Genomic DNA, 22,591 nt, shown 5'->3' on the forward strand with positions numbered 1-22,591 from the left:
ATTCTGAAAGGCTCTTTATTGCAAAAATGCAGGAGTTTAATTAATTGATGTGGTTTTGGTGCCCAATCTTACAGAAAAAGGAATTAATAAAACAGTATAATTGGTAAATGTAACCAGCCTCCAGCAGTGTTTTTTGATAGGATCACTGAATGCCCACAGGAGAGGTTTACAGATCTACTACAGTGCAAACATAAATGAAGAGGTGTAAGTGAATTTTGAAAGTTAATTTCTTGTTAAAATTCTGTTTAGTAATATGGGTGATGACTACATTGTATAAGTATAGGCACATAAAATATATATAATTTATGTATACATAATATACACATTTATGTATAATGAAAATGCAAGTTTTGTGTGCTTGCATGTACATACAAACATGTGCACACAAATGTAAATTAAAACTCAGAGTAGCATTTTCAAAATGCTGTTCATAGTCGTGATTCTGCTCCTGCCAGAGCCCACAGGAAGTTTAGGTCAGATACGTGACAATGGTGCCGGGATCCCCACCTCTTGAACCCACTCAAATTGTTTAGTGTTTTCCTTCTAAGTGTTGTGTGTGGAAGAAGATATCCTTCTTGCTGCTTTCTAAGCCCCATGCAGTGGAAGCTTCCCTCTGTTTGTTGCTCAGCAATCTCTAAAGGTGAGCAACTTGTAAGGAAAATTTTCCTCCGGAGAAAAGCAATTATAGTTACTGTAACTGAGGTTGCAGTCCAGCTGGTCTCTCTCATAAATCTAGTTTTCTGTCAACTAGACTGGTGGCTCTGCATTGTAAACTTGAATTTTTGCTACTCACATTAAGCAGAGCTTGAATTAAAGGGATTTATCACTTTTGCTGGTTTTGTGTGGTGCTGGTTTCCTTTTATTTCCTACTTTAGTGAATAATGCATTTAACCTGAACTTTGAAATAGTGTCCTCTGCACTAACCATGTCATGTCCTTCCTTATAGCCAGATCTTATTCCCACGTCTTTTCATCCATGCCTACTAAGGGAAGAAATATCACTAATGAGCCCTATTCAGACTTAACGAGTCTAAAGGGACTGACAGATGAGTTCTGGTGGGTATAGCTGTGGGCAGTTTAAGATGCTACTGCTTCTGTGCTGTCTGCTTGGCCTCCTGCCAGACGTGACAACCCAGTGCTGACATAGCAGAACGCAGTATTTTAGGGACACGTCTCTGAGACGCAGGTGCTCCTGCACCACCCTGCTGCTGGGCAGGGGAGTGGGGCAGGCAGGTCTGGTGAGAAGCCTCCTGCGGTGAAGTCTGCCAGAGCCCTGTGCAGTGAGCACCAGACTCGTGCAGATGGCTCTTGCAATGCCTCTTAGCAAGGGCCAGTGGTCAGTGTGGCCTGTGATGCTGCTGTGATGCCAGGGCGTGGGGCAGGATGGGGTGTGCTGCCTCCTGAGGCCTGGCCGCCGAGTCATCCTCCCAGGGCATGGGCTCCTCAGCTGTGCCTGAGAGGCCTGAGTGCTTGCATGGTGTGCACTATGTTTTTTAGCTCATTTTCCTCTTCCCTACCGTCTGCTCTGTATTTTAAGCACACTGTATTTTGACCCATGAAAAGCTGCAGCTAGCTTTCACGTTAGATATGTAGGTATAATGCAAGCCGGTATTCAGCCATGTGTAAAGCAGTGTCTATTTTCCTTTACATACCTTAATCTGATTCTTGATGTAGTGCTGCGTTACCTGTTATGTTTTGTATGCTGTAATGTATCTCTTACAGACTGTGGAGCTTGAGATGGCTTAACTTGAAACTGTGCACACTGGGAGAAGGCAGCTGGCAATGATGGAGGGAGAAGTCAAAGCCAGCATCAGAGAACACATGCCCTGTTGTCAGTAGAGTGAGGTGGAGTTGGCTCTTAACTGCCGTACATGACTCCAGAGATCTGCCCTGCCTGTCCAGGTGGCACAGGGATGGATATGGTGCCCTCAGCAGTGCTAAAGCAATGCAATCTCTGCTAGAAACCCATCACTTCTTCCCCTTTGTTCAGCCCTGCATCTCAGCAGCCTCCTTGCTGCTGCAGTGGTTAAAAGGCTGGAGGGCAACGCTCGGCCTGATGTTGCTGTGGGACTCTGCCCAGCAGCGCCTCTGCTCTGTGTTTGGCCCCTTTGGTTGCTGAAGCAGCTTGTTCCCACTGACCTGCATTCTATCAGGAAGGGCACAGCAAAGATTACAGTCTGTTCTCTAGCATTTAATAGCTTAGATATTTTCAAAGGCTTTGATTTTGAGGGGGGTGGTAGTTTTTCAGTGTTTTGAGGCTTGGTTTTCTTTGCTTTCGCTGAGATTTCAGTTTGCCCCTCCCTGCAGCAAGTCAGTTTTCAGATTGCAGCTCCCAGAGATGAGTTACTTTCCTATGGGTACCACCTCCTCCAGCCCTTCATCTTTTCAGGTCTGTTTTCTGGTCTCTCAGATAAGGGAGGGCAAGGGGAAAGAAAGGAAGGAATGAAAGCAGCAGTTCTTACAGCTGTTATAATGGCTTTCTGCGCAGAACAATGAACACAATGTGATTTTGGGAGGGATTTATAAACAAGTTTTGAAGCCACAGAGGCAGTATGTTCTTACCCTCAAGGCTCATATGTATACTCATTAACGTTAATGGCAGCTGCAAGCACTGAACAGAAAATAGACCATGCAGTGGTAAAAGACATGAAGATCTAGTTACCCACTTGGGAATTTCACTGTGCCCAAGACTTGGCAGTTGGCACTTTAGCTATGTTGTGCTAGTCTATCCTGTGTACTTGGTGTCTTTTTAAAAAAATTTTAATTTAACAAAGTTGCTTTCTATATTCCTCATCTCTCTTTTCACATTAGGATATTGCTCATTTGCTGAAAGACACTGCACCTGTCTAAAAAAGCACAAAATTAAATGTGTAGCCCCCCTGCAGTACTGATATCTCTCTGCTCTCAAGGTTGATGGAAGCTGTGATGTTCTTGATAATGGAAAAGCCTTAATAATGTGAGTTCAGGGAGTGTTGTGCTGATTTACCAGATTGACTGCAAATGCAGCCAGTCCAGGAGAAGGCTGCCTCTCCTAAATTGAGGCTAGTAAGCCCTGCTAAACACTTGTGACTCCTGCTGAGCATGTGGGCTTTTCTGCACTGTGTACCCCAGAGCTCTAGGGATCAGGAGACTTCATAAGCCTCGTTGCAAGCCCAATCCCAAACAGGGCTTTGAATTCGTACCAGTCTGCCTGGGAATTAACAAACCATCTAGGAACTCAAAGTAGTGTTAGGTATAACACAGACATGCTGAGTAGAAGACTTTCTCCAGGCTGCTGCCACTCTGAGGTCTGGTGACTGTATAGGGTCACCGTAGTCCCTGGGCACACCAGCAAGGCAAGGAAATGTGAGGCACTTACCCATGCGGACAGCTGGGGTCTAAGAGAGATTATTAGCACAGGTTTCACATCATATGAAAGTCATTAGGCTGCTTTTGGAGCCAACCCAGCCCTGGAAGTACTTCAGCTGTACTTTTGAGGTGTCTGAATCAATAAACTTTAGCAGAAAGACCACAAGAAAGAGAGAGTCTCTGAAGAAAGCTATCATGTGGGTGCACTTGTGCACTGCATGGTTAATTTGCGACCTCGGTAGAGAGCCCCTGTGTAACTGGAAGGTTATAGTGTCAATAAATCTATTAATAATCATTAGGTCCCTGTATGTCAAGCCTGGATTACTTCTAGAAAAAACTATGTCATCATATTTGTGACTGTATTTCATATTTTACTTTGTTTATACCTCAGGAGACCATAATACTGGGCCTTCTCAGCATTTCAACCTGTGAGCTGAAATACTATGAAACATTAGATTCTTGCATTAATTTGCATCACTGAATGGCTCTGAAATCAGGGCCAGGGGAGGGGAGGGTAGGAGAAATCTCACCTCATTGTGACAGCCCTTCAGAATTTGTTAAAATGAAATGCCCATGAAGGAATACGTGTATTACACTTCTGTTTTCTGTACTGTCTTTGACATTGTCTGTTAAAGACATTGTGGACAAATGAGTAAGGGCTTGAGGGATCAGTCTGAAATCCTAAAGTTCCTGTTTACTCTCAGATCTTGTCAGTGATAATAGAGATGTCTGGTAAAGTTCATTTTGAATTAAAGGAAAAAGCACAAAACAGCTGCAGTTTTTATACCACAGCAAATACATTGGATTTCCATCTCTTCATCTTACCTTATTTTTAACTGGTGCCCTAATTCTGTTCTCGCTTAAATACCAAATGAGACAAATCCTTATGGCATGAAGCGTGACTGAGCTCTCAAAGCATTTCCTGTCGAGAGGTTGATACTGGGGGGCCCAAGCACCCTACACTCACGTTGGCTTTACTGGGAATGCACAGTGCTTAGCAGAATCACATCCCAAGAGATTTAAATCTGGCTCCAGGTGAGATCCTGTCACGGCTATCCTCTATTTCATTGGCAGGTTCTTTCTAATGACTGTTTGAATATAGTAGTCTTGGTTGGTGTGCTGGTTTGCTGCTTTCATCTCTTTCATTTGGCTTAATCCTGGATGACATCAAGCAACATATGCCTGACATGGTACAACTGTGTGTGGCACTTCATGCTTTTCAGTTTGTACGTGTGCAAACAGTGCTGTGTTGGGATAACATGCGCAGCAGTGACAGCTCAACAGAGCACAGCTTCCTTTTTGCAGTGCCATCAACTTGCCTGGAGGTCACAGTGTACCAGCCTGGGTTTTTCACAGATGCATAAGGAAAAAAAACACAGTAAGCACACACAAATTTTTGTTCTAATTTTAGTGACCATAACTTTGTACTGCTGGCTTGTCAAACAATAAGCACATGTTCACAAAGTCCAGTGTAATTTGCAGCTGGCTGCTGGTTCAGGGTGGGGAGAAGCTTACATGTGGGAGGTAAAAAGCTGGAATGTGGTATATTTGACATCATCAAGAGGCATAGCTTAATATCCATGCCAGTGCAGTGGTATATTTGCCATGGCTTCCACCACTTCTTTTAGATAATCATGAATAATACTCTGCCATCAAATTCACAATCAGCTTGCATGTAACGATTGAGTAATCCTAGCTCCTCTTATGCTTAGTAGTAAAACAAAACCAGTACTGCAATTACATTACTCGCTGAGCGTAAGTACACCTGGAAAAACTCAAGTCTGTGTTGGGAGCAGTATAAACTTTGGGTTGTTGGCCTTAACAGGGCTTTGTGGGGTGAAGAAGATTCCTGACATTTTCCCCTCTATGCACAATTGCAAAAGGAGCGTCTCCCATTTCTTCTTGGTAGAATACTGAAGGATGGGCTGGCTATAAATCTTGCCACAGGATCAGTGTGATGATGCTGCAAGTCTCCTCGATTGGGAAAGTTTTAATGGGGCTAGGTTTTTGCTTATGGCAATGGAAGTCTCTTAATACTTGGATTTTGGTGAATAAGAAGGTTAAACAACCCCAAACAACCAAAAAAAAAGCAAATACACAAATGTGCACCAAGCGCAAGCTTGAAGCTATACCACTAATGTGGTTTCAAAAACTTGATAATCTGTCCAGCCTGTTTATTTTCTTATGAGTTTTTGCAAACAAAAGCATGGAAGCTCAAGGTATTCTATGGTTCTGAATTATTTGTTATTTTCTGCTAAAGACGAGATAACTTTTACAGCTGTTGTGATTACGTATCTGCAGTGACTAATTGCCTTAAGATCCCAGTCCTGCAAATACATGCTTGCATGTGAGTGTTATGCCAAATGGAAACTTCTGTAAATAATACTAACCATCTCCCAGTGGTGTAAGTGGAGGGACAGGGCTCTTCACAGCTCTGCCACTGGCTCAGATGACCTTGATAAATTCTCTTGGCACTCAGTGACCCAGATTTCTCCTTTGTAAAATAGAGTGAGGAGCGCTTTTTTTTTAATGAGATAGTTTGCAATCAACTTATGATCAGACTATTTCTGCTCACAGTCAAAACTTGGGCTAACAAGACATGTGAGTGCTTTTGTGAACAGCACTGTAGAAAGAGGCTTTTGTGCAGAGAAGGAAATATGTGAAAAAGACTGTCCTTGCTTAATGTGAAATTCCACACATCTGGCAGGGTTTCATTTGTGAACTCAGGGCAGTCACTGTGGAAACAAGGACTTCAAGCAGCTTCTCAGCATAGGAACTGCTCAAATTCCCTTTCCCAACCTCTTGTTGGTATCACTGATGCTGCAGTGCATGAATAAGGGTGACAAAATCGGGGATTCTGGATTATAGTTCAGCTCTGTGAAATGCTGAATGCCATTGGTTTACAGTACTGACAGTCCTGGGAGATGGTAGGTAACAAGCCCCCTCAGAGCTTAGGCTTTTAGGTGCTGTCCTATACCAGAGGCTGTGCCTCAGCAGCGTGGATGAATTCCTGCAAGGAGCTTTGCTTCTGAGCAACAGCAAAATGAAGCAGGCTGTAAGCACTGGGTTATAGTGATATCTCCTGGTTTCCTGTGGTTGTGCAGCGGCTCAAAGTGTGAGTGCATCCCTATGTCCTAGTGATAGTGGGAGTAGATGCTAGCTCAGTCTTCATGGGGAACTTCAACAGCTGCAAGATAGGGTAAAACGGAACATTTCTTGCAATGAAAGTTGCTTGATAAGATATGTTACCTGAGAAAGCTGACTGGGATAATGGTTTCAGCAGTCACTGGCATTTCACTGGCAAAACCAGCATTGACTTGTCCTTACACCCATGCCATCGTATTCTGCACTTATTTGACACATTAGGCCTGGCTTAGGGGCTGTGCTGTAAGGTTGAGTGGGTCAAAATTGTAAGTAAATGGAAAGGAGAATGGGAAAAATGGAAGGAAAGGAGAAAAGGGGGAAGAGAAGGGGAGTGCTGCATGTGTGCTCACTGCAAACACAGTGTGGAGTGGAAGAGACAAGGGGAAATAACAATACAATTCATTCATGTAAAGAGCTTTTGGGAGAAAATTATGATCTTGGCTCTCTCAATTCAGTCATACTCTGGTAGCTGATGCCTGCATCTTCCATTAGATAGTGGCTAAGATCTTTTAGCCTGTGACACTGGTCTTGCTTTACTTGTCTTTCATTTATCTCAGCTTTCCAAACATTTTTGCTAGAAAGCTCTACTTTTCCTCATTGTTCCATCTTCTGTCTTCTGCTTCTTGGTCTTTTTTCCCTTTTTTGCAGGATGCTAGTTTTTAATCAAGTCTCTTGTTCCCAATAGTTCTGCCTGAGAGTTGAACTGAACAGGTTCTGCAGTCGTGGGTGAGGTAGGAACAGCTTCTGGCAGAAATTTCTCTGTTCTTTTTTGTGCTTCATCTTTGTCTTTTCATCCTTCATCTCACTTCTCAGGTGGCAAAATGAGGTTAAGCCTGGCATTTGAAACAGGAGGGGGCTCTCCCAAAGCTTCTCTGGAACTGCGTACAACGCTGTCAAAACGGTACTGCACACTGCAGCCATATCAGGTGAATTTATGGTGATTAGGCCCGGCTGCATGACGCTTATAGATCAACACCATAATAATAATAGGCTCTACTAGTTTCACTAGACCACTCTGCAAATAAATGCAAGATGAAATGATAGATGCCAGGCGCACAGAGAAGCTCTGAGTGGGAGGCAGCTGATAACGTGTGGCTTGTCTATAATTTTGTCAACACTTTATTTAGAGTTGAGGAGGAGAGAGGACTCACCCCTATGGAGATGGAAGTAAAATGAATAGCTGTGAGGTGCTTTTCCTAAAGCTGATTACACTATTTCAGTAACACTCAGCCTCTGACCACAGAGCTGTTACATGTCCAGGCACTCCTGCCTGCCTGTAAGCTGCTCTGACAATGCTCTGTTCACTGCAGCTATCAGCTTATTCACCCAAAAGATGCTCAGTGATGACCTGCAGGAACTGCCTCTGCAGGGTCACCTTGGGTCCTTTTGGTAGAGGCAAGCCTACCCCTTTAGATGAACTCTTGTTCATTGAGGCTTATTTGCTTTCTTGATGGTCCAGCTGCAGTGACTCATTTGACCCTTGCAATCAACCTTGTGCTTTGTTTTGAAATGTGAGCTCCGTGGTGGAAGGGCCTGACGGATGTGTCATTCTTCAGCAACAAGAAGCTTTTTATACAGTGGCCTCAAGGAAAATAATTGCGCAAAGCCCACAGAATTTCTGGGGGAGAGGAGGTTAGTGAAATCTGGTGGTTCCTTGTCACTGATGGGAGACACTGAGCAAGAAGAGCAGCATTTGTGGGGCTGCTGTGCTTGTGGAATAATTGGACACAATACATTTCATGTTGGAGTCCCCAAGAGGTCAGTATTATACACAATATCACCTTGGTAGGTCTGCTGGCTTGATTTAATGGGCTGCAATTATTTTAGAAGCCTGGCAAACAGATTGCTACTTATGTAAGCAAATAATGGATTTGACCTACTTATTTTATCTGTAAGTAGAAGATAGGCATTACTGTGGATCTAAAAAATGAAAAGTCTCATATCACTGGACAAATTATTCAAGTCTTTGCCTATAGTCACCGCAAGTGTTCTGGACAGGATGTTTGTGAACCAAAGAAACAATTAAATCAGGTGAGCAAAACCAGACTGTTTTTCTAGATAAATGAAGTAGGTGAGCTAAACTTACTGTTTCATTAAGATCTGCTGTTTCTCTAGGTTGATTTTCTTCTTTCCCTTTTTTCCGTGTAAATCATCTCAGAGTCCACTATTTGAGTGCAGGCAGTGGATTTAGAAATCACCCAGAGCAAGGAACTCGTGCAGAGATCAGTTTCATTTGGCCTCTCTGTGAGTGCTGGGTCAGAAAGCCTCTGTACCATCCCCTCTCAAAGAAGCTCATGAAAGTCCAGCAAATTATTTCCCACATCATTTCCCTCAGCTACGATAGCTAGTAATCAATAGCAGTGTTGTTCCTGTGGAGCCAGGAGTTGCATTCAGACTGGAGTATGCCTTTGTTTTACATGAGCACTGCCAAGTGATACCAGAGGCCTTCAGCATCCTTTGGGCAGCAGATAATATATGAATATGCAGCTCAGCCCTCAAAGGCCTGCAGGTATAGTGGTGTCCACTACATACCATGCTCATATGATGTAGATGTCTAGGGCACATATCGATGGGACTTAGCTCTTCACACATACCCAGAAGCATCCCTTCCTGAGCAGAAGTGAGATCTTTTCTTTCTGCAGGTCAACAGAAATGCTGCTGCACTTGCAGTCATCATGCAGCAGTCTGTAGAAACTCAGTCAGACAACATGCAGAGCCTCACCATCTTCTACGTGATATTCAGGGAATGAGATGGGCAGCTACAGAGAAGAAGAGGGGGCAGAAGCACAGGATGACAGCTATATGAGAACTGGGCTCTAATAGCTGCACTGCAATGAAGATGCTGGGTGGGGGGTGGCGGGGGCTGATGTCGCCCATCGTTCTCGGCGTGAAATGCAGTCACTTTGTGGGTAACTGTAAGAATAGAGCGATAACAGTTAATTTACAGTAAAACAGTGAAAGCTGTTCAGGCTTCGTCTCCAAGATGACAGTCAAGATACCATAAATGTTGCTTTAAACTGAAGGGCTTTACTCACGCTGCTGATCTGTGGCTGTTTTTCCATACTCTGTTGTGACCATGTTTAACTCTTTGGTGCTCCAACTCTGTACAGGTTCCCACAGTAGAGCACTAGAGCCACCAACAAGCAAGCACCTACACTGTGTAAATTAATTTTTTTGTGAGCATGATTCAGTAGTGCTATTTGTATACTCTTCATGTAATTCATCTAATGATGCTTGTGGTTGATAAATTTCCTGTGCCAATTGCCTTTCTATAGCTAGAATTCCGTCAGATCATATACAGTTACCGAATTTTTTATTGCTACTGTTGCAGTGGCTACAAAACCTCTTTCACGTATGCAGACTACAGGCTATCTGAAACAGAACAAACCAGCACTTCAGCAATACTGGTTGCATGTGTGGGCAGTGTGAGGATCCTTTACTCAGATTCCCACTTTCCCAGTAATCCTCCCACCTCTCCCTCTTCAGAGCCACATTCCACTGGAACTGCTGTAACTTATATCCGTATAATGCCATAGATCCTGGCCTCTTGTGTCTGGGCATATTAGTTCAAGGATATTTTTCTAAATGGACACTCAGAAATCATTCCAACCTAAGAGAAGTTACTGTGAGATTTTTTGTTTGCCTCCATTTGCATTTAGTTCATCAGTTTTCCTGTAAAAGGATGATTCAAATTGACTTTTCTTTCTTATCCAAAACCTTGCTTTTTCTGCCTTTTCAGGGCTGTGCTGACTGACAATAGCTTAGCTTCTGTGAATAGTACAGAAGGACTTGATTGCAAATAATCTATAATTATTTCTCAAACACCCTCTTTTCTTTTTTTCTTTGCCCATTCCATGTTATCTGGAAACATCAGGGACATTAATTACTCATTCTCTAAAAGAACCAGGATGTAAAGTTCAAAATATATGGAAGCATGAGGCTGGGCATTCAGTAGGAGACTTAGTCACTTTATAATTTTGGACACCTTATTACTGTGGGAAAAAGTAATAAGCAGAGCTCAGTGTGTCAGGAGATGCACAGAGAGGAGGAGGGCCATGGAGGAGAAAACCTGGAAGTCAGTCTGCTCTGGAGTGTGGCAGTTTGGGGAGAGTCTCTCTCCAGCATGCTGATACTCATAAGTTTTTGAAATGTCCTGGCATCTCAGGCTCTGTTCTCACCTTGATCATGCAGAGCAAAGGACCTGCAGCCCCCACTGTGCTGGGAGGAGGCTCTGGTGGCAGGGCAGTTAGTGCAGTAGGCTGGCTTTTGTGAATCCTAGAAAGGTATGGCTACCTTGGCATATGCAGCATGTAAGGAGCCATGGTGTTGGGGTTGGGAATTTGGGCTTGTGGCTCAGATACACAGCCTTAAGCTGGATCTGGCAGGAGCATGTCTTCAACCATGGTGCCTAGCAGTTGCAGTAGTTGTATTGATGGATTAATGCAGAACTAAATTAAACTGCAGGGCCCAACTCTGCTCTTTGTTATACTGGTGTTTAATTCTGGAATATCACTACTGAAGCCACTAGGTTTCCACCACTTTGAATTAGAGCAGAAATCAATCATTTTAAAAGCTGAAAGAAGTTGTAGCCAAAATAAAGAGACTTGAATACTTTTGAAGAAGTCTCCTTAATCATAGCCTTGAGACATCCGAGTAGCATGTCGGTATTATTTTATGACACTGTCTTTTAGTAATTTCATTTTCAGTATAGTTTTGTCCTCTTTAAATGCCCAAATAATTTCCAGGAACAGCTAATAGATCCAGGAGGGGGAAGAAATATATACTGCATGAAATCATTGTGCCGAAACCACCTATTGCTTTCAAAGCTGTTTGAATGAATGAGATGGTTCTTTTATTCCTTCCATGTTCTTTCCCTCTTTGCTTTTTCCTACTAGCATCTTTTAGAAAAGAAAAAGGTAACCTGCAGGGAAAGGATTTGTGTTCATGAGGACAATGCTATTTTGAAAACCAGGTTTTTTTCATGGCAGACATGTTCTCTGATGTTGCTTCAATCTAGTGATGATAGTTTCTATAGTCGTTTGCTAAGGTGCATCGTTGTGTGTATATTTTATGGCTGTTCACAGTGTAGGAACAGTTGCCTACAAAACTTCTTCAGAGAAGAAAAGATGCATGTTCAACACTGCATGTTTCCAGTAGATACATTTGAATTTGTTCTTGTTTTCTACTGTTGCTTCCAATGATGGGAACCACTGTGCAAGAATTAATATAAACAAATAAATTAAAATAAAAACCTTGCATAATATATCTTAGAGCTTAAAATGGCAAAAAATAGGTGGCAAAAAGTAGTATTAAGAGGTACAATGACAGGCGAGGCCCTGTGGCCTGTGACAAAGAGATGAATTAAACTCAGGTCTCCTGAGTGTCGATCTTTTGCACAGTTCAGAGGACTGTGCCTTTTTTAATTCAGTTTCACTAAGAATATTCAAACTTCATCCACAGAGATAATGAAATCCAATCCAATATAAGCACTGGTGCACAAATGAACTTAAGAACATGTGTAACTTTGAACAAGGAGTTCATTTCATTAAAGCCAGTGGGGTTACCCATAGTCTTGAACTTACACACACATATATAGGTCTGTGCTACCCTAGAGCTGGATTTTCTCTGTTGAATTATGGGATGTAAATCAGCATCTGTGCATCTTTGATTCAGTATCCAGCATATTCAGGGTTTAATTAAAGAAATTCTATTTCCTCTCACTCCTGGAGGCTTTTTTTTTGATAGAGGTACACCTCAAAATACAGCAAGATTAATTTCTTTTGCATTTAAAGTAACATTTTTAAGAATTTAAAACATTTCTAGGCCCCAGATCTTTCCTTCATTTAGACAGAAATTGAATACTACAGCCTCTTGTAGAAATCGAAAGGAAGGAATTTTCCTGTTACATGTATTTTTGTTCTGTTTGTTACAGTAAACAGCACAATAAATCAGCTTGGTCTCTGAACTGCAAAAACTGGTAAACACCCAAAGGTCAACATAAAATTACAAAATTCATTTTAGTGTTTAGACATTTTCACTCATTGCTTATACAGTGAGCAAATAATAAAAAACAATCTGGTAACACATTTTCATATTTCAGTCTCTCCGTAAAGAGTAAAAAAATACTTCAGAAGGATAAGATGACCAGAAGCATTCTGTATTTCCAAAATTAACTATGAAAGGCAGATAATCTGGGCATGTCTGAAAGCTACGCGTAACCTTTGCGCTACAAATATCTCATTTCAAAAATGTCATATTCTGCTTATTCAGTAGGGCTTCTGTAAGGCTGTTTTAAGCACTGTGCTTTGTACTTCTAGATGAGAACTGAAGTTATTAGAACCAACATATTTTGTTCCACTTGCAGTTTATTAGAGCTAGATAACTGCTTGGTAGTAGGATGCTATTAAACACCAAGTGTTTCTGCCCAAGCAGTGTCAACTCCATGAGGTTCAGTTTTGTTTGCAAGGATCATCATGCCTCCAGTTTATCAACTGCGATGTTTTGAGTGGTTCTGATGCAAAAAAGGAGCTGCCAGTATAGCACCCTGAGCTCCCGCAGCCGGAGCAGCTCCTGTGAGGGCAGAGGACCACACAGCAGTTGCTGAGCTATCTTCAGATTGCCTCCGGTCTGCTCGAACTCCTCACAGTCTTGCATTTGTGTGTGTCTGTAGTAGAAGTGCTCACAAGATCTTTGTGGTGCACTTTGACGTGGCTGTTTAAGGGAACTTGGACCTGTCAGGGAGAGAAATAGTCCTTAATTTCATTTCTTCCATTTAGCTTTGGATTGAGCCCCGTGTGCTCTGATGTATGAGTGGCAGAGTCTCAAGGCAAGTTACAGACGACAGTTGCACCAAGGACATAGTAATCCATGTTGAAAAGCACTTAATTACTCCATGTTTAGAGCAGACAACACAACAGTATGTGTATCACCAATATGTCAGCATGGTTTGCTTTTCATAGGAGTTTATGTCCCCAGCAGGCACCGAATGCTTTTTCTGCATGATAAATGTCAAGTACTTAAAGCAATCTTGCCCATTCCTCTCTGGAGATTGCCAAATAATCTCCTTTCATTGGCTATGGGATCTTGCCAGGGCTTCTGCATTCATGCACATTTATCCTTGCCAAATGTTGGTAACACAGGAACTGTACAAATACTCCCTGCTCCTTTCATTAGCTTTGCACAGCTCTGTTCAGTTGCAGGATTCCTCTTTTATTTCTCTGTTATTCTGGGCTGGAGTGGTAATTCATGATCCATATTCCATTATCAGGTGTGCTGTAGAGTTCAGCCCTTGCCGTGGACCTGTGTTTCAGAGTAGGAACCTTTGTTAAATAAACATAAGTGTCTTGCATCATAGCCTTCTTAAACCTAATTCAGTTTGCCTCCTGAGTGCCCCACTGCAGCTGAGGGGAGTTCCCAGTAGGTGTTGAGCAGTTCCTCTGTTTTCAGTCACAATATTTACCCCATCATTTACCTGTGTATTTTCTCTAGGAAATCTTGTAGTACCAAATGTTCCTGCTCTGTGTAGCATATAGGAGGTAACTTTATACCTTTATAAGGTTTATAAAATATTTAAAGCATTTAGTTTTCAATTTTAGTTTGAAAAGACCAGTTTGTCAAGGAGAGAAAAAGATCTCAGTAGCATACCACATCCTGGAAATAGATGCTTTAATAAAATGAACTGTGGCAGAGGAAAAAAAGCTTTCAGTAGAAAATGAAAACTAAATCTTTCACCTTGTCATGTTTTACTCCGTGTATTGTACAGCAAAAGTGGGTCATTTGACCTTTTTGTTGATAATGTCACCAAGATATTTTAGGCTAATGCTACACATCATGCAATGGCAGATGAGAATGCTGTCTGTGTCATAGCAGTACTTAATTTCAACCCATGCAAAAATACTTTCTAAGACTAGATGGAGAATGTCAGTCATTTTTCCATGACATTTCTCATTTTCTAGTCTGTAATGTAATAACTTGTGAATATTGTATATGCAAACCCCAACATCTAAGGACAGGTCTAGACCACATGGCAGAATCTCATCAGCTGAATAAAAACTGAAAATGAAAGAGGGAAAGAGGTAAAATATGCTATTTCTAGCAATTTGTTTGAAAACACAGTACTCTTAACCACTTTTAGCTATTTTTAGGTAAAAATATCAGTTAATGCTAGCCTTGAATGACCTCCAGCACAACAGCATCTTTTGATTACTTTGTCCATCGTTGACATCTCTCCAGACAAAGAGATGTCAGAGTGGTGATATGTCTGTGAGACAGAGCACGTTCTCAGTGTGACACCCCTGGAATAGGGAACAGGGGCTGAGGTAGGCAGAGGAGCAGAAAACATTTGTATCTCAGGTATTCATCAAGGATGCTAGCATGATGCATAAGGAATTGAAGACTCTGATTAGCCTCTGTATACAAAATACACCTTTTCCAAAAGCAGCCAAGTCTGTAACCTTTTAGCCAGTCTAAAGCAGAGTTCAGGTCCTGGGCAACATGTTCAGAAATGCTCAGGCAGTTTGTGCCACTCTCATTGACTGTCTCTTTATTTTAATGACACCAGTCTGAAAAAGATTGCTTTTACCAGGGTTGTAAATCAGATTAGCAGAGGTGTGGAGCATGGACTGAGATCAACTTTATGTCAGTAGAAAGTATATGAACATTATACACAAATAACAGGCTAAACAAAAAGGAAATAGTGATTTAGCTAGAAGCACAGTAAGAAAAATCTGATAGTATTGTCAAATAACATCAGGAGTAATATTTTCTGCAAAGCCCAAATGATTCTGGTAGCCTACATCTTATTCCCAAAAGTCTATACTAATACATTCAAGAAAATTAATTTGGGTTAATTAAAAAGACAAATTTAAAGTGCATTAGAATATATCCACATAGTGAAAAACTATCAAGCTACCAAATGCTCTTATCTGTGGTAGCTTTTTCATGTCCCTAGCCTGCTGCAAAGTGGAACACATTAATTGGAACCATCTTGAAAGCATATCATTTTTTGAGGTTGTTTTGTTGTTTGGGTTTTTGGTTTGTTGATTTTTGGGTTGGTTTTTTTTTTGGCTTTTTTTTTCATTCTGGCAAGGTTTCTTTTTCTTGCTTTTTTTTGTACCTTAGTTATACATTAAGCTTAAACAAATGATGAGCAGTGGTCTCACTACTTCATATATGTGCACACAGATATGTTGACAGCTCCTTATTCCTAAACAAAACTGGAATCTTGTTTAACATCTGCCTTTATTACTATGTCTTGTGAAAACTGAAGTGGGGTTATTTAGCAGAGCAGAAAAGTGATAACACTATATTTGAATCCTCTTCTGATACTGACCAAGTCACGTTAGTAGGATGCTGTAAAGCAGGCATCTTCCAGCCCTGAGCCAGCATCCTCACAGACTGTCAAAACACTGTCTTTCAGCTGGCAGAGCAGTGCCTCGCTTGCTGGCTTTTGTAATACATCTGAGGTTGTTTCTGAAAGAGGGTTTTTAACTCCATGAGCGCTGCCTGCTTGGTTTAACATTAGAAATTTGCTGGCTGTTTTCTGATGGGTCAGCAGAGGTGTCTGGAAATTTCGCTGAGTGCTGAGTTTGCAGTGGCAGATCTGTAGCAGTGAATTGCAAGAAGCACGGTTTGGAAAGACATGAAAGCTGCCATTATAAACTGCCTTGTAGTTTAGGAATTTTTTTTAAATTTTAAATTTTAAAACCTTACCAATGAGATACCAAGGCTTTCAATGCAAGAACTATTTCCCCTATAGGAATATAAATTAGATTTAGTGTATGTGGTAAATTTTGTTTCTGAAGAAGCTTGTTGAGTCCACTTAGGATAAAAACTGACTTCACCCAAGCATTTAATGAGACATTTTATTAAACCCAACATTTAATGACATGTTTTATTAACTATTTATGCAAAGTGAATGAAATACAATTTCCTTAAGTTTCTTTATTGTTTAATTCATAAAGGATAATTTCTAAGAAACCCTTGACCTCTCATTTCAAATGAATTTCATCACAGTGTTTTGATTTATAATTTCAAAGACAAAATGGTCTATTGTTTATGGAAATAACCTGTTTGGGAAGGATCTGAATCTGTGAGATACTTTTCTTCCCCTTGACTTCACTGAAGTCTCATTAATTCATAGGATAGGGTCCTGATAAATGATTAGGATTATCCCAACAGCAAATTTTGCAGTATTTGTATGTGAGTGTTTTCTTTCCCAGTCAGTGCTGAGAGAATTGTTGTGCTTTATGCAAGAAGTTACTATAAATAAAAAGGCCTTGATTCATCACTGTGTCACTGCAGTTACATCACTGTCATTCCAGTATGAATGTCTGGGATCTTAACTGTTCTCTTGCAGTCATAAGGAGTTCATTTGGATATTTAGTTTTTTGGCAACTCTTTGGGTCTTTAAAATCCCACAGTGATATTTGAAAAGCATAATATTTAAAAACAGAAAGTCCCCTGTCCAAAGAGTTTGGGAGAGAACAGATGTCTGGGAGGAAGGGAAGTGCTTGCTAGCTACTTAATACTGGAGTGTCAGAACATTCTGGGGGAAGATTAGTAGTGTTTTGAATAGGGTATTATTTTTATAGTGTTCTACTGATGTAATACCAGAGAAAACCAGCAATGGGCTGGTCTCAGGAAATCCATTCTAGAATTGTGACACTGGAACAGAGATCCTGTAGTTGGCAAAGTGTGTTACATACTTCTCATGAATTTATATTTTGTTCTGTTTTCAGTGTCAGCCAAACCAAGACCTCACAGTGATGAATACACAAAGAAGATTCCGCCTCCTAAGCCGAAGCGAAATCCAAACACTCAGCTAAGCACATCTTTTGATGAAACGTATATCAAAAAGCACGGCCCTATGAAGACAACGCTCACTAGGGATGCCTCTTTATCGCAGGTCAGCAGTCCTGCCCCAGACACAGAGGAAGAAGAGCCTGTTTATATTGAAATGGTTGGGAATATTCTCAGAGACTTCAAAAAAGACGAGGATGACCAAAGTGAAGCAGTCTATGAGGAGATGAAATATCCTATATTTGATGATGTAGGCCAAGATTCAAAATGTCAGTGTGAATATGACCATCACACTTGTTCTTCTCAGTGTGCTACTCCCACAGTGCCTGACCTAGATTTCACCAAGTCTTCAGTGCCATCTACTCCCAAGGGCTTGCTTTGTGATATACCCCCGCCATTTCCAAATCTGCTTTCTCACAGACCTCCACTGCTGGTGTTCCCACCAGCACCAGTGCAGTGTTCCCCAAATTCTGACGAGTCTCCTTTAACTCCGCTAGAGGTCACAAAGCTTCCCGTTTTAGAAAATGTGTCTTACATCAAACAACAAGCTGGAGCTTCTCCATCTTCACTGCCACCTCATACACCAGGCCATCAAAAGCTGGAGAAAGACCAGACAGTATCTCATGGAACTAGCACCCCTGGGCACACCTCCTCACCTCCTCATCCTTCTACCTTATACAGAACACAGTCTCCACATGGTTATCCTAAAAGTCACTCTGCCTCACCTTCTCCTGTCAGTATGGGTAGGTCTCTTACCCCCTTAAGCCTCAAAAGACCTCCACCTTATGACTCTGTACATTCAGGAAGTCTCTCAAGAAGCTCTCCATCAGTGCCTCATTCTACAGCCAGAAACACATTGCAAGAAGGAGGAAAGATGGTAAATGCCTCGGTCAGTACCTACGGGTCATCATCTCAGAGTGGTTCCCGTTCTCGGACGCCCACCAGTCCTCTGGAGGAACTAACCAGTCTCTTTACATCAGGACGAAGTCTCCTGAGGAAGTCCTCCAGTGGCAGAAGATCTAAGGAACCTGCAGAAAGTAAGTTCTTGACGTAATTTTTCCTTGATCTTTCATAATAATATCTTTTACTATACTTTACTAAATCAAATGTTTGCAAAAATCAAACACCTCAGAAGTCTGAATTCCTTTCATAAATTTCTTGGAAGAAAAGTGATTATAGTTAAGATTGCTTTAGTCTTCATATTGTTATATTTTTAAGATTTTCAGGTATGCATACTGCTCTACAGAAGTACAATTCATGGCTTGGTCTTGCAAAAGGAGCCAGTTTTCATTAACTTTTCCACAGCTGTAAGTATCCTATGTGAGTTGGGATCTTCCCACCATGTCACATCCTCCCTTTCTTGATGGATGCTAAGACATAGTAATTGTCCAGGCAGCTTATAGAAAAACAACCAAACAGTAGTTGTTTTTTGGCAAAGATCCACTATCGCCAAAGATCCACTATCGCCAAAGATCGCCATTAACTTGGCCAGTGATCATGGTGTGTATGATGGTAACCAGATGTAGCAGTTTAAACCGTTCCTCTCCTCCCACTGCCTCCTTCTGTACTGTGCCTCAGAGTATCTCTTTCAGCTGTGCTAGTGTGACTGGTTGGGAGGCCGTACTGTGAATTGATCTGAAAAATGACATGACCTATAAAGCATTATCTACACACAGAGAAAAGCAGGGAAGGAAGTTGTGCAGGAAAACCTTAAGCCAATATTGACTTTTCATATGCTGTACCGTAAAATCATTGTCCCATATGTATTCAGGTTTAACAATATACACCTATTTCTGAGCTGGTGAAATATGGAAACCTCTGATGAAGTTGGCAGGAGTCACAGGTGTGAGTGAAAGCAGAGCCTGGCACCAGTACGTCTGTTGCAAAAATGTTCTTGTTCAGTGGTGCCAAAGACAATGTCTTGCAGTGGAAGGTAGCTGTAACACCTTTTGTCAGAGTGCAAAGTGAGCTCAGTATGCTTTCTCCTCCAACTTCAGTAAAATCAGTTTATGACTTTGAATTCTCAACACCTGCCTAATGGAAAGGCTCTCTTTGGAGAACAGCTGATTTTATGTTTGTGTAAGTGCTATATTACACCTATTTGGCAGCTCTAACATATTAAATACGATGTGATAAACTACTCTGGTTTACACCTGATAAAGGTGTTCTGGTTTCCAGGCTATCACATCACTGCAGAAGAGAAGCGAGTTCTGCACTGCCTTTCTGCTTGGGTTTGTGCCGCTCTGTTACATCACTCATTGCCATGTGGTCACATCACTTTAAGGCACGCTCACGGGGCTCACAAGAACACCTCCTCTGGGTTTTCATGGGCAGAGGTTGCTTGCCTTGCACCTCTGCAACTGAATGAGTACATGCAAACATGTAAGTATGGAGGAGCTTGGTAGCAATGGTTTAGGTCAGCATACAGGGCATTCCTCCTGATTCATAGACTCCACTGCCCCGACCTCAGCAGTTTTATTCTTATTTATCTCTGTGCAAATCAGGAATAATGTCTGTGAAATCAAAAGTGGAGGTGAGCATGGAGTTAGCAGGATACTGAGCATACGAGTTGGTGCAGCAGTTTGCTTAATTTGGCTTTAATATTTTTGTGGCCTGCAGTCATAAATACTGTTTTATGGAAGTCTTAACTCCATGATTCAGTAGGGTTTCACTGAGAGATTACAGTAATAAAAATACAATACTGCCAGATTTGTGTGCTGGATGGAAGCAAGTTTGTACCTAAAAGGCAAGCTGATTCTTGTAATGGCGAACAATTATGAGAGATGTGATGTGACCTTTATAAATAATTACAGTGAAGTGGTAGGGAGACTTTGGCAAAGTGCAGACAATATTGAACATTATTAAACATACTTCTTATTCATAAGTGAGTGAAAATCCCCTGTAAGCCCCATGCTACACCAGACCTACCTGGTGGACTTTGTAAGCTGGACTGTTTTATGCTCACCAATATAGGCAGAAGTACCGGGTTTGGAACCTATAGAAATTCCTGCAGCGAATGTGGCAAGTCCTGGGAAATTTCAGCAAATCTGTGCTGCTCTCTCATACCTACCTCCAGAAGGATATTCTCTATATTCCACTTGACCGAAGTTGGATGCAGACCTTTCAAGGGACTTTTCACTGATAATTTAAAATAAATCATATCCTGCAGATCTGTACCAAGAACAGCTCTCTTCTTGGCCTCTCAAGGAGCATTCTGCTTGCTCCTTAGGAACTAGAAATGTGCTCCTTATTGGTCATGAATGGTAAAACAAGAGAGATATGAAATAAAAACTGTTCATTTACTTTAAGGACAAAGCATTCATGTGATAAATAGACACCAGTGGTGAAAAGACTCTGGAGTGCAGCTGTGTTGAGTAAATGAACAGACTGCCCATCTAATCCGATTGTAATTTGTCTGGTATTTACATTATGACTTAATCCTGTGGGATTACTGCACTGAGCAAAAACCAGGTTTGTTCTCAGATATTACAGAAGTAGAAAACACTCTTAAGATTTATAGAAAACACATGCAGGTCTAGCTTTTTATCTTTCTATACTACATTGAAATCATCCACCATAACGAATCTGAACTGGAATTTGAATGTAAAATCTGAACAGACTGTCATATTTACATGCCACGATTATACATAGTGATAGATAGTGTCCACCGGATTAATCATATGATCATAAAGAAATCTTGCTCCTGCAAAATTAAACTGGAAGCCTAAGGCGCTCGTACAGTTCTGGATTCTTTCTTTTTTAAGCTATGGGAGAGCAAATGCATAGCATAGGCCTAACTGGGACTGCAATGGTTTTATAGTTGTCACTTCAGTGTAATTTGCTCTCAGCATATAGAAAGATTTCCAGAATCTAGAGGATAATAAACACACAACAAAAAAGAAGCTATCTTAGGAAGTCATGCTGGGAAACTAAGAATATTTGCTTCTAAAATATAAAATTATTCTGAGCACATCTCAAGCAACTTTTTCATTGAATCCTCCAAGACTCAGCCCTCTGTGACTTGTCTGAAGCTCTCACTGCCATATGCTAGTCAAAAAAAGCACACAATACTACATTTTATATTCAGCTGAGTGTGTTTGGAAAATATTGCAGCAGTTAAAGAGAAAATTCTCTCTCATCTTTATTGTTATTACTGCAACTGACTCTGGAAATTTGGCATTTGAGTCCAAACTCAGAATATAATCCCTGGCTTTTAATTGGTGGCATTTTTGAGTGGGTTTCTTTCTGAGGAGGGGGACTGCACAAACCTTATTTCCAGTCAACAGCTTTAATATACAAGCAAAACTGCCCTTGTAGCCTTTCTGTATTATTTTCTTTACTTTTCTGCCATGTTTCCTTTTTTATCCCCCTCCATTTTATTCCTATAGAGTTCACTGGAATTTCATTAGTGGGAAACTGGGATAAATCAGTGGTACTAAGGAGACTGTCACCTCAGGGCCATGTTTTCTGAGGATATGAGGTTCTGTTGAAGCCCCAGACATATTGCTGAATGCAGTCAGCATCCACGGACTGTAACTGTGATGTGCGTATCTGGATTTTATAAGCAGCTCTGTTATTGTGCTGTGTTCTTCTAAAAATCCTCTTGTGTGCTGTTAGCATTTTAAATATGCATTACAGCACAATTATGAAGGTGGGGAGCAAAGAACAGATAAAAAGAAATTGTGAGGCCAAATCAGAAATGAAAAAATTAGTGGAAGATGATCAAAAAGAAAGATAGAAAGATGGAGAGAACCCCTACAGAAAACTGAAAAAAGATGTAGAGCATGAAGAATGTGGAATAGTGGAGAAGATAGATATTATTGTCATCGCCTGTTCTTTAGCCCTTCCTCCTTTTGTGCGGGATAACATGGTAGTATGCCCTAACAGGTGGCAGAACCCTGTGAAATACATCAGTCCTTAGAGGTTAGAGGGAAGGTATTTAAAGAGTACAAACACTGCCTGGTGTCCTTGGGCTGCTGCGGTGTGTCCTTTTCTAATACAGCTGGAAGGTGTTTAAGTATGACCGCTCAGTCCAGCTGCGTTGAATGACACATTCCCTTTGCTTTTAGCATATGCCCTGAGTGTTTGTGTTACCCGTGTCCTTCAGTAAAGAGGGAATTACAGCAAGAGAGAGACGGAACGGTCTTCAGATTTTCTGGAACTATATTTGCTGTCTCTGTCTTTTCTGTACCATAGAAACGTGCTGTACTCTGTGAAAATATAGAACTGAAGTCATGTGCCTATAGGCATACCCACATCCTAAACAGCAAAACGGAGAAGCTGCTGGTGTGCATCTGAAC

The 22,591-nt window shown here is 41.3% G+C and overlaps 1 protein-coding gene across 4 annotated transcripts in view; it reads left to right on the forward strand.

Moving 5' to 3' along the window:
* NYAP2 (neuronal tyrosine-phosphorylated phosphoinositide-3-kinase adaptor 2) overlaps nt 1–22,591 on the forward strand; it is a 144,759-nt gene that overhangs the window by 69,455 nt on the left and 52,713 nt on the right. For all 4 annotated transcript variants that reach the window (XM_074912540.1, XM_074912541.1, XM_074912542.1 and 1 more), the window contains one exon: nt 17,231–18,328. In XM_074912540.1, the coding sequence (XP_074768641.1) occupies nt 17,231–18,328 (1,098 nt within the window). The remainder of the gene's footprint in view (nt 1–17,230; nt 18,329–22,591) is intronic.

Source organism: Athene noctua, chromosome 8 (genome assembly GCF_965140245.1).
Source record: "Athene noctua chromosome 8, bAthNoc1.hap1.1, whole genome shotgun sequence".
NCBI lineage: Eukaryota > Metazoa > Chordata > Aves > Strigiformes > Strigidae > Athene > Athene noctua.